Here is a 13,584-nt window from a genome sequence, read left to right on the forward strand (position 1 = left end):
AAATAAATTCTTTATTTATAAACAGATTACAAATAAGCAATAACACAAAACAAAACAATAACCAGGAGAGGCTGGAGCTACCGGACCCACAGAACCAGGTACACAAATAAACATGTCCAGGAGGACGCAACAGAGCAGGACAATGGGAAGCAGAAAACAACGACATAGTGGGGATCAACACAGAAAGGAAGAGAGAGGGAAAGAAAAAGAAAAAAAAAAAAAGGGGGGGGACACAACCCCTAGCTCCCTCCACCAACCCACCAACTGCAAAGACACAACCAACTAGGTCCCTGTATGCTACGGTGCCCTGAAAGAGAATACACGGATTCCCTGTCTCCATGTAGGCCTCTTGCGTGTCCCGGGGAATTGTAGGGTCTCCAGAGCACTAGAATGCCCGTCCTGCCAGCACTGACCACTAGATGAAGAGATAACTCACAGTGGGTACAGAGAGGGAGGCCCATAGGGTGAAGCAGGAAGAAAGCCAGTGAATATGGAAGAGAAGTTTGGAAAACCTGACTAAGCACCCCATGAACACCCTCCCAAAAATCACGAAGCCTAGACCTAGAGCACTACCAGAAAGTATGCAAGATGGTCTCTTCCTCCGAACCACAGCGTCAACAAAGAGGAGAGGAGTATGGGAAAATCTTATAAATTTTCGCCGGCACATGATACCACTGTGTCAACAATTTATAGCCCACCTCCTTGCACTTACTGGCTATCACACTAGTACGGGCAAACTTGGGGATACTGGTATGTTTAGGGTCAGAGAAAGACAGATTCAAGTCCGACTCCCACTTGGCCAAGAAGGAGGAAAGGCAACCAGACAAGGAGGACAAATAAGCAAGTCCGCTCCAAGCTAGTCCGGAGCGGACGACAAAAAAACAGTTGGAAAAAAACCATTATCGCAGGTCTTGGAGGCACACTGCGGTATACACTCAGCTGCCAAACCTAACTAAGCGGGGGGAAGGGGGGGTGGAGACAACAGAAGAGTCCTACCGGTACCCCAAGCAGCAAAACCGGATGCCTGGAAGGCAAGAGGCAATTAAGAAAAAAACAAAGGGTCAGAACAAAAACCCTAGAAACAAGCTGAACGAACAGTGAGACGTTTGGAGTCCTTCACATAAACCAGGCGAACCACACCGTGGCCGGCTAGCCACAAAGAGGAGAAAAACAAAATGCCGCACTAGAACAACCCTCCACAACCGCCCCAAAACAGAAGGTGAGGAGGAGGTAAAAAGGGCAGACGACCGCAGCATGCTCGAAGCCAACTAGGAAGAGAGGGGGCGGCATACACCACCGGAGGTTAGCACAGGTCAAAACCTGCAGCGGCCACCAGCGGGGCAGGACACTTAAAACAAAGGTAATGTACAGAACAGTTTATCTTAGGTTGTGAAGAGAAAACAACAGAAGAATTGGGTCCATAAGAGATCAGCCACCATAGGAAGTCCTACACTATGGGGGGCCTGGAAGGAGCCAACAGCCCAACGCTTCTGGCGGGGCGAAGGAGGGAAGAGGAGGAGGATCAACAGGTGGTGCCGCCGGCAGGGGGTAAACCAGCCAATCCGGGAGATGCAAGTTGGGCAGGTCTAGGAACTGTGCCAGAGAGGTAGCTTGATCTGGGGAATGAAGAGTGAATACAGCACCGTTACAGCGGACTTGGAGATGGAAGGGGTGGCCCCATCGATACATGCTCCAGAATCCAGGATCAGTTGCAGGACAGGCTTGAGGAGGCGTCGCATGGCCAGAGAGCGACGAGAAACGTCAGGGAGAAGGTGTACCGGACTATCCAAGAAAGGGACTGGGCCATGGCGCCAGGCAGCTTGCAAAATGTCCTCCTTCTCACGGTAGAAGTGCACCCTTCAGAGGATGTCTCGCGGTCCTGTGGAAGCAGCCCGTCGGAGGCCAAGTACATGATGAATCCGATCAATATTAACCTCCGTGTCCAGAGGACGAGAGAGGACCGTATTGAAGATGGAGGTGGTAGTAGCACGAAGCTCAGCAGCCGGGACAGAGCCTGGAATGCCCCTCAATTTGATATTGTTCCGGCGGACCCTGTTCTCCTGATCCACCTGCAGCAAGACATGGCAGTTATACATAGGTTGAGAGGACAAGGATTGCTCCACCACGGCAAGTCGTTGATCAATAGTAGCTGTTAACTGCTGCTGGGCGGTAACTTGCATTGATAGAGACTGGATTTCAGATTTAAATTCCACCACAATCTTTTCCTGACGCTCCTCCACCCTGCGGACTATGTCTTCTAAGTCCGTTTTAGTAGATAAAGCATGAAGGAGGTGCCATATGTCCGTCAATTTAGGATGTTTGGAGCGGTGAGACCACGAGGATGCGTCCTGATGTGAAGAATCAGAGGAGTCTGAAGAAAAAGGGGTGCGCAGGGCAGCTGGGGTGGAAGAGTAATCTGGGTCAGGACCAAGAGGGGCAGCGGCAGCTGCGACAGGGTCAACCTACAAGCGACCCTGAAGTGGCCCCGGGAGCATCGGGGTACCATGACCGGAGGGACACTGTCCATGTCTCTGGGGGGCACAGAGGAGGGCCCAACAGGGGAGGGCAAGGCAGAAGGGGAGCTTTGGATGTGCGCAGCAGTGGGGGACCCCCTGTAAGGCTGGGAGCTGAGTAGGCCAGGAGCAGGGGCAGTCTCATCAATTAAGGGGGAGGCTGCAGAAGGGGGGAAGACTGTCCATAAATACCAGCCAGGCCTCTAGGCCAGGACACAAAATAGGCTGCAGGGGGCAGAGATGCCGCAGATCCTAGTGACAAGGCTGGAGGGGGGGGGAGCGCAATCACTGCTGCTGCGGTCGCCATCTTTGAAGGCCGACGGAGACATCGCCGGAGCTTGCAGAGGGAGCGCAGGACCCGGATCCAAGGAGCCGGTGCAGAAACTGGAGCCGGTGCAGAAACAGATATTGCTGGAAGAGGCCTCCCTGTATCTTCAGCAGAGGCGCGCGCCCGGCGCCATCTTGGAGCTGCTGGAGCTGGCAGAAGGAGACGCCGTGGAGAGCAAAAACCGAGCAAACTGGGGCTCCACACGGGCACTGGACGACACCTTGCGCCCCAATCGTCGCACCATAGTCAGGGGAGGTGATTAGGAGTCGGTGACCCGGAAAACCACTTGGGGATCGGGAGCTGAAAGGCAGTCTCCACTGTTAAAGTGTTGTATTATTGTGAGAGGTATGGTGGACACGACAGTCTCCTTTTAAGGCTCAAGCTCCCATCACTGACCTTCTCTTGTCCTTTTATTCTTCTTTTCTCTGTAACGTTAGATGTGTCTTCCAGCTCATCCAGGTCCCTTATTGCAGATCTGACTCTGTATACTCTGTATGTCTCAGATAACTATTATTGCCATATTTGTGCTACGCATTTATCCAGACACAGACATAAAGAAATGTAAAATCAGAAAGGGTTAAATGGTACTTTTTAACATTTTGGTGATGATTTAGGAGTTCTTTTTGACTTATTTAAGGTGGACTTAACACAGGAAGTCTGGACTCAGAACAGACGTCTTGGGGATCACGGGAATCTTTTAAGTAAGCTCTCAATTAGTATAATGGAGTTTGTTGGCCAAGGACTGTGGATCAGGTATTCTCATCAGTGGTGTCCGGAGCGGCAGACAATGGACGGCCCCTGTAGCGTGTGTATTACTGTGTATAACCGTTACCTTATTTATGCACAGGAACATCATTTTTTCGCGCTTTGGTGCAAATGGGTTAATTGGTGGAGTAGTGGGCATCACCCTGTCTAAAGCGTATCAACCACAAAGATTTCTGGTTTAGATGATTAAGATTTTAAGGTATGTAAAAATGCTTTTTTTTGTTCAGGAGATTCATATTCGTGTATTTTGTAGAAGTTTAGAAAGATTTTGGCTAATGTGTCCACAGTGATGAAATATTCAGTGAGGTCGCTTTGGCTTTATCCACAAAAACACATATAAAAGTGATTGTTTTCATATAGTGAAATAGCGGAAAGTTTTGAAGTGTGTTTTTGTGAACCGAGCATAACAAGTTCCTCACAGGACCCATTTAACCCTTGCTTTATCCCATCTGGGAATACGCTGCCCTGTCATAGTGATATTGTTGATCTAAGGACAGGTGGCATTTGTTACATTGCACACACATTCCCTCCTGTTTGATTTCCCCCCAAGAATACAGGGGTCCAGGAGCCGACAAGTGACCTTGAACAGAGAAGAGTCTGTAATGGGCACAGCTGCAGACCCCATTCCCCCCCTGTACAAACACACAGCATACACCCCCGGCACCCCAGTGAATCCCCCTCCCACCCCACTGAGTGGAGTAAAGTTACAACTCACAACACTTGTGCTGTCAGTCACACCAGGGAAAGGGAGTCGGGGACACAGCCAGGCACACACAGACCCTCGTCCTTTTCCCACAGAGACAACTTCATTCCAGACAGGATGGAACGAGGGCTACTCCTGGCCATGTGCTGCCTGATGTCTGCCTGCTGGCAGGTAAGAGACCTTCCCCAATATAGGCAATATCCCTGCACACGTCTTTCTGGGTCACAACTTTTTTGGATGTCTTTACTGAAGGACATTTTTTTCTATGTTCACAGAGATTTTAGGAACGCCATACATATTATTTAAGTACTGTTGTTCTGACCTAAGCCTGTCATGGCCACTCACTAAAGTTCATGCTCAGACCCTACTGCAGCAATGTTAAGCGCCACCATGGCCACTGACAGTGGGGTATAAGCTCTGCGGAAGAGATTTGGGTACGCTATAGTGGACGGGGTCTGAGGGCATAGACTCCCATCAGCGTCTGATGTCCCATTACATAGAAAAGAAATGGCAAGGAAGATTTCACAAGAATATATAATAGGGGTTAAATTCTCACTGTATAAACCAAGGTGTACACTATAGACAGTAGTTTTTTGTCATTTTGGAAAGTGGCACGTCTATGAATGGGTTCAGCAATTTTCTCATCCGTGAGTGGCAGTATATGTATCAGTGCCATGCCTACTTATTTATACTTACAAGATTTACAGCTATTATTCCTTTTCTGTAATAAGACTTGTCCTATAACAGGATTGTATAAGAGAGATTGTATGGTTGATATTACTGATGTGCTTCATTGGTTTATAACACAAGTATTAGATATTAGAGAATTATTTTATGCCGCCTGTTCTATTCTTAGGTTCATTAAATAGCGTAATTTTGACTTTTTAATATAAATTATTTGGTATAACTTTATATTTTGCTACAATACAGATTACATTGTGATCAATCTATATGAATAGGACTTGAAGTTCTTATTGAACACTGTTCTGACCTAGCAGTATATTTTAGGTGACTTCCCATATATAATATGCTGTGTGCTTATTTTACTTCTCTAGTTTCAGAGTAAAAATAAATAGTTTAGGATTTTCTACCCAAAATGATCGACATCCTTATGGCCAAATGATGGCTGTCACAGTTTTCTAACTTAAAAGAGAACTGCCCCTTATATGTGATGACATTACATAGAGATATCATGTGCGACGGACCTGTGCTCTCCTTGTTGTAATAAATGTGAGATGACAATATGCGGTATCTAGAACAAGATACAATATGCTCCATGATGAGGCAGCTAGATGGGCAGGAGCAGAGTAAGGCTTCATGAACATGAAGGTGTATGGTGAAACAGCACATGTATGATAGAGAACCTACCTTGAGAATCCTGAGCACCTGGTCACATGGGCATGTGTATGGGGCCATAGAAACTGATAGGTCAGCGTGTTAGCCTTGAAAAACACGGCTAGCACACTGACAAAGCATGTGTTTGTATGTTTGGAGCCTTAGGGCTGTTTCATATGGCCGAGGTGGGGCTGTTGTTGGTCACATTTCCCAGCCCAACCTTGTACGAACACAACTCTCCTCATTTTACTATGGAGGTACTCCATTGTCTCTGTATGGTTCTGTATTACCAAGATAGTTTCTTCTAAGTTTTGATCTACCACCATTAAGTACATAATATTCTACTCATTAGAACATAGCAGAGTTTTTGTATCTTTGTTGGATTCATATTAAATCCACTAAAAAAGCCTTGGTATAGGATTGATAGTATATGGAGGCATGTAAGGGTCCTGTGCAGATCAGTGGCAGCATGCAGGACCTGTACATTAGGATAGGCAAGCATATTCTCCTGTACATGTGCACTACAGCATTGCATTCATTGTCCCTGGACAACAACTGATGTTAAAGGGGAAATCTGCCATCTCATTATCTGGATTGTCAGAATATAAAGGGTATGGGAGTTGGCACCTGTACCCGAATCCTGGTGCTCTTTAGATTTCTTGAAATCCTTTGACACTGCTCAATTCTTATAATTGTCAATCTTTTATGGTGCTTTTGTTAAAGTGTTTGCATGTGGTGCTTTTGATAAATCATGTCAGTGATGGTCTTAGATCACAGACCACTTGAATATCATATGGACGCTTCAGAATTAGACTTTTAGTGGAATTCCCCTTTCGCTGGAACTGTTGTGCAGAGGAGTGATGGCTATTAAAGGTGGCAAAGAACTGGAGTCCCCACGTAATGACCCGCAGCCAAAAAGCGATGCAGTAAAAACCATGGTGGAAACACGTCACGTTTTTTCCTGTATTGTTTTTCATAGAAAGTCCTCTGCAAACTTTCTGCTTCAAATATAGTTTTACAGAAACGCCAGTGCATCGATAGATATGATGAACATGCTGCCATTGTTGTAATATGCCATTTCTTTAAATTCCGCATGGTTTTCATGATCTCTGCTTGCTGCCAGTGAGTGGGAACATCATTTGTTAGACTCTGGGGTGGTGCAGGGCTCTTCACAGTGGGACCATGCACTTGAACCGGTTGCATATGATGAGGGCAGGATATCAGTGTCTGGATCTATACAATAATATTTCCATTCCAGTCTATTGGGCTTTAGAGACCTGATAACAGGGTTCATGTTCCATGATGAATGAATATATGTGTGTACTAGTGACAGCTATAGCATTACAATAAATATATCCAGATGTCCACCATAATAATTCTGCAGCACATATCAGACTGTTTCATTATAATTCTCCATTAAAGAGACAGCGCAGGTGTAAATGACACCTCAGTGACGTATCTCTTCACCCCTCGTGGCAGCCGTCTGATTGATAGGAATCTTTAGGATAATTTTGGTCTCTCTCTCAGCAGCCTGTGAACTGAAACATATGTAAGCATGCTTTTATCAGCCTGGGGAGATTAATGATACCTCCGTATTATTATACAATCCGCAGACAAGGATCCCGCACGTGCTCAGAGACCACTTACAGTGGACCTGACACAGTTAAAATCAATGTAATGATTAAATGACGACCCAGCTTTTTATTCTTATGATTAAAGGCCCATTATAGAAGAGGGAATACTATACAGGACACAAAGATACTGGACTGGACAGAGGAATGGTGGGAATTGGCTTATGGACAACAGATGGGATTTTAAATAGTCCCAGGTTCTCCCTTACAAGTGATGGGTAGAGGTAGCAGAGGGATAAGCGCTTGAGCAATGGTGAATAGATTACTGGGCTAACTGGTTAGACAATTCCCAAGACAATTCTATGCTTTAGGCTAGGAAAGTGCGGCTAAAAAACATGGTGGTAAAAAATGCAGCTGCAGAAATCACAGCTTTTCCGCTGCATTTTTGCCTCTACGGGGGATAAAAACACGTTTTTGTAGGTATAATTAACATGTTGTGTTGGGGACGAGGGAATATAAAATCACATTAATATGCAGATTTTTTTTCCGGCTCCGTTTGCGCATCGGCCCGAATTACTGTAGGGCATATTTATCAATAGAAGTCCCACAGTTTTGTGTCTGCATTTGAGCCAAAATTTATGGTGCACAGGAAATTACCACTGGCTTGACCTCTATGAAAAATGGGTACTGGAATGGACGTGGTTTAATAAGTCTTACTTTATGATATTAATGAAACAGAAAAGTACGAATATGACACAGATATTCTTGTACAAAGTAGACCAAGTGACTTCGTGCACCATAAATTCCCACCATGCACCACATATTTGTCTACTCAATAATTGAGAGATGATTTGGTTTGCTGATTTTATTCCAAAAACTGTAGGGTTTTTTATGTGTGCGACAAATATTTGTTCCTTACAGCCTGCAAGTTTTTTTTCCACAGATTTTGTCTACATGTTTTGCGCCAAATATTTGTCTCTTGGTGAAGCAGGACACTTTTAGTCAAATGGTATTTGAGTGGGCATGGGATTTGCATGGATCCCATCCACTTTGCCTGCACTGTACAACACCGCGATTTTTCCCGCAGCGTCTCCGCTGGGGTGGGGCCCCGGCCTAAAGCTACGAACGGCAAATTTGACAGTATTGTTAGATGTGCCCCTGTGTTTCCACAACATGCGGCCTAAGCTTTACAGGGCCAAAGAACACGTTATGAGGCCATATTTGTGAATCAGGCTGGTGTGGAAGTTGAGATTTCGGGCATGCAGGTCATCTCTGTTGTTTTCAGTTGTCTGTCAGCTGACCATCAACCATGCTGATCAACCATGCTGGATTTATCCAATCCATACACAGAGATAATGTCCCATAGTATTCTACAATGGACATTTGGTATTTCCCAGCATTGTCTGACAAATTAGAGTATGTGCCCCTTAGAAGATCAAAACCCCTCAGTATCATCTTTACCGCCTCTGACACCATGATGGATGGCATGCAGATGTGTCAGGATTAGGAGTATTTTAGGACAATATAATAGTCTTTTCTCTGTCAATGGTCACAATATATAAAGAAAATATGATACTGATCCTGATTTTGTGGATACAGTGCTGGCTCTTGGCACATTCAGCATGTTGCATCATATGCAGGACACTATGCATTACCTCTACCTCATTCTGTACAATCTGTATCTATATCTGTATCTATATGAACAACTCTGTACTATTAAAGGGGTTGTACAGGACTTCAAAACATGGCTTCTTCTCAGGAAGTGACATCATGTCCGTCCTTCACTTGGCCATGATGCAGCTTTGTCCCGTTCTTTGTAACTGGAAGAAGCTATGGCATTACCGTTAGACCAATGGACATGAGGTCATTTCCTGAGAAGACGAAAGCGGCCATGTTTTTGAAGGCCTTCAATCAATGCTACTTCAGCAGGCTGCTATCACCACAACCATGCTTGCTGTGGTGGAGAGGATGGAGCCGCTGCCTCATATATGGTACCATGAATCTCTGGAACATAAAAGGAATAATCAAAAAAATACAACACAACTAATACATTTTGGTAGCTCCCCATGTTAGGAGTATTTAGGTTCATTACTTTCTATTTTTCTTACCTGGGGAGTTTTTGGCTGCGCAGTGTCTGGGGTGGCATCCTGGCGCTGCGGGGTTGTCCTGTCGTGGGTATTGGTGCACACCTTCTGACTTGCACGCGCGCACTGCTGGTAGGCAGCTTTATCTCCTGGTTGATTAGTCTGTCCTCCCATTTGCACCTGGGAGGAGTGGTCTCTACTCTGTATTTAAACCCATGCCTCCCATGGTTCTGTGCTGAGTGTCGCTTTTACAGAGCTAGGCCTTAGCAGGAGGAGTAGGTGGTTATCTTGGATAGAGGAAGTTCCGTGGTTGGTTTTTGGGAGATTTGGGTGAACGAGTTGGTTTGTGTGTTTTCCCTTCTGTGTTCACCAATCCTCCCTCTGTATATAATTGACTGTGTGAGTGAATTGCCTTATCCTTTGATTTCTACTCAGTTTCCCTGTGTTTGTTTCCTAGTGTAAGGTTCCTTCCCATATTGGTTTGGGGGAATCCTTTCCCACATTTTTCCTGTGTGCTGCTTGTGTTGTTAGTCAGCGCACACCCTTGTCAGTCCGTGTCAGTAGCAGCTTCACTTGTTCGTTAGGGGTGACCCCCTTTAGTCTCCAGTCCCTAGAGGTCTTATAGGGCATTCCTTCTCCCACTTCCCTCTAGGCCTACGGAATCAGTGAGAGAGGAGCTGTCGGGGTCAGGCTTAGCCTGAGTACAGCCGACCCACACCCGTGAGGCAGGGACCGGGATAGCTAGTGGGAGTAGTGCAGGGCGAGATTCCCTACTGCTATTCCTTAGCCCCGTTGCAGCTACCTGGACTGACATAACACTCCATTCTTATTGAACTCTGTCTGTTCCCTTCATAGATAAATATCATCAAAGGTGTCCGGCAGCCTCGTATCTGCTGGTCCATTAAAAATAACCTGTTTGATAGATCCCATGTGCATGTGAATAGGTGACATTAGAAATTGATGAAAATAGTAATGCTGTCATATCTTAATTCCCCCATCAAAAATAGTAAAATCTGTAATGGAGGTTTGTGTTGGATCCTCCAATGCAAATGTGAACACAGACTAAAGCAGCCCATTCTCATTAGATATACATAAGCTGAAGTCACCGATGGGGGGTGGAGATAAGGATCAGGAGGTTGGACTTCAACTGCCTGGACCTTTTGTCCACAAAGACATGTCTGGCATTGACTTTCACCATTCTCTAGCATGCATATGTGTATAGGGGGAGTTGGGTTAGATAGCTGATGAGCAAATGTTTGTTTGGCTGACTCTAGCTTCACACGTGCTGGGGTTTCCCTTCTTCAGGTCCGCTTGGGGACCCGATAAATGGAAACCCAATCCACTTACTACCTGTGGACCCCATACACTATTATTATTATTATTATTATTATTGTTTATTTATATAGCACCATTAATTCCATGGTGCTTTACATTTGGGGGTTACATATAATACACAAAATATACAGGCAGATATAAAACTAAACAGTGACCGACTGGCACAGTGGGGTAGAGGGCCCTACCCGCGAAGGCTTACAATCTATGAGGGAAGGGGGGTAGAGACAGAAGGAGAGGGGGGAGACTGTACAGATGGCAGTGCGGTGATAGTGTTATTGGAGGTTGTAGGCCTTCCTGAATAGGGCCTTCTTGAAGCCTCTGATTGTGGGGATCAGTCTTATGTGTCGTGGTAAGGAGTTCCAGAGTATTGGGGATGCACGGGAGAAATCTTGGAGACGGTTGTGTGAGGAGCGGATGAGAATAGAGCGGAGTAGGAGGTCATTGGAGGATCTGAGGTTACGTGTGGGCAGGTAGCGGGAGATTAGTTCAGAGATATATGGAGGGGACAGGTTGTGGATCGCATTGAATGTTAACGTTAGTAGCTTGAACTCAATTCGCTGGGCTATGGGTAGCCAGTGGAGGGACTGGCAGAGGGGAGCAGCCAATGAAGATCGGGGGGTGAGGTGGATTAAGCGAGCAGCACAGTTTAGGGTGGACTGGAGGGGGGTGAGGGTATTAGCTGGGAGTCCATGGAGAAGGGTGTTGCAGTAGTCTAGGCGGGAGATTATGAGGGCCTGGACGAGCATCTTGGTAGTTTCCAGGGTGAGGAATGAGCGGATTCGATGGATGTTCTTGAGCTGGAGGCGACAGGAGGTGTTGAGGGTTTGAATATGTGACTTGAAGGATAGGTCAGAGTCCAGGGTTACCCCAAGGCATCGGGCCTGTGGGACAGGGGTAAGTGGGGTTCTGTTAACTTTGATAGATGGGTCGGGTGGAGGGGCCATACGGGATGGGGTGAAAATGATGAACTCCGTTTTCTCCATGTTGAGTTTGAGAAAGCGGGAGGAGAGGAAGGAGGCTACAGCTGTTAAACAATCTGGAAATCTGACCAGTAGAGAGGTAATATCTGGTCCAGAGATGTATATTTGGGTGTCATCGGCATAACAGTGGTACTGGAAACCATGAGATTCTATGAGTTGGCCCAGGCCAAGGGTGTAGATGGAGAACAGGAGAGGTCCTAGGACGGAGCCCTGGGGGACACCTACAGAGAGAGGGGGCGGTGAGGAGGTGGTGTGCGAGTAGGAGACGCTGAATATGCGGTTGGTGAGGTATGAAGAGATCCAGGAAAGGGCCAGGTCTGAGATGCCAAAGGATGAGAGAATTTTTAACAGAAAGGAGTGGTCAACTGTGTCAAAGGCAGAGGAGAGGTCGAGGAGGAGGAGGACAGAGTAATGGCGCTTGGCTTTGGTGGTTAGCAGGTCATTAGTGACTTTTGTTAGGGCACTATAATTGGATCCGCTGGGTTTCCACCCGAAACATTTTTCAATTCAATTTGGGGATGGAATCCCCAAACAGAATCCAAGTGCTAGTGGGAACCCAGCCTGACAGCTATGTCATGTATGACCGTTCTTTAAGGTCTCCATTTCAGCAACAGAGGCTTGTGGATATATTTAGCTTGTACATCGAAAGCTTTCATGACATACATGTTAGATGTAAACAAAAAGACGCGATGTGAACAGGCCCTTATGTGTATAACCACCCCAGATGTCATATTGTCAGCAGATCTCTCCATATTATGTAGCTGAATGGTCAGCAGATCAGTATCCCAAGTCTGTGGCCCATGTTAGGCCTACTTTCCTTGTACTGCAGTAAATAAGATCATGTGAATGAAACATGGACCAAAAATACCAACCTGTGACCGCACCCTAAGGGCACTGTTTTTCTAATCTGCCCCGATCCTCACCAACCACACAGCAGAAGAATCTGTGACAGCCATGAAATGCCAGGAATGTTTTGTATTTGTGACTCAGCGAGGACCAAATGGTTCTCCATTTAGCCATGGTATGGATGCCTCATATATCTAGGTCACAGGGGGAGGATGGCTTAAGCATATGGTCTCATGGGAATTTATGGGAAGGAATACAAATTCCTTGCCTTGTCATTATATACATACATAGTTTAAGGTTATGTCAAAGGTTATATTATATACAGTACCAATTAGCCATAACATTAAAACCACAGACAAGTAAATTGTTAACTATTTTGTGACACAAGTGAAGGGGTGCAATGCAAGTGACCAGTCAGTTCTAGAGGTTGATGTTAGTAAAATGGACAAGCACAAGGATATGAGCAACATTGACCAGTGTAAAGTATCTAATGACTAGACAACTGGCTAAGAGCATTTCCGAAATGACAGATCTTCTAGGCTATTCCCGGTATGCAGGAGTTTGCTGGCTTCTAGCTCATATAGAGAGTTTACATGATACATATAATGGCCTGAGAGGGTCAGAAGCCATATCAGTATATGTGTCAGTGTCCCCAGGACATCATGAATGAAGTGCTACTGGCTAGATAGCTACATAAATCTATCCAAAGGGTTTATGATGCAGCAGGCTGACATCATCGCACTAAAATTATCGACACTGATAATATGCATTAAGCCTACTCCAGGGTCATTTTTGACTTTTTCCCTTGTTCAGTACAATTGATATTAATACATGACTATACATAGACTTTACATAAAAATGATATCACAAGTGACACAGTGATCTGCTGTTCTATAAAAGGGGCAGTGACTGGACTCTATATCAGGCCCTAAATAAAGTCACCCCACACCCTATCTGCACATTGTTCCTTTCATTGCTGTAACCCTTTGCCTTCCTTCATTGCACTGTAAATATCATGGTCAGACAGCTGGACATATTTGTAATACTCTATGGAAGCGGATCTGATCCTCACATACCCTCACTTATTCTATATACAATATGCGATGCATGTTGGTACTTAGTAT

The 13,584-nt window shown here is 45.6% G+C and overlaps 1 protein-coding gene across 1 annotated transcript in view; it reads left to right on the forward strand.

Annotated features, from left to right (window-relative positions):
• Positions 1-4,357: 4,357 nt before the first annotated feature.
• CDH15 (cadherin 15) overlaps positions 4,358-13,584 on the forward strand; it is a 29,952-nt gene continuing 20,725 nt past the window's right edge. The window contains exon 1 of the mRNA XM_075281943.1: positions 4,358-4,480. Coding sequence (XP_075138044.1) covers positions 4,427-4,480 — 54 coding nt within the window. The 5' untranslated portion in view covers positions 4,358-4,426. The remainder of the gene's footprint in view (positions 4,481-13,584) is intronic.

Source organism: Leptodactylus fuscus, chromosome 7 (assembly GCF_031893055.1).
Source record: "Leptodactylus fuscus isolate aLepFus1 chromosome 7, aLepFus1.hap2, whole genome shotgun sequence".
NCBI classification, from domain to species: domain Eukaryota; kingdom Metazoa; phylum Chordata; class Amphibia; order Anura; family Leptodactylidae; genus Leptodactylus; species Leptodactylus fuscus.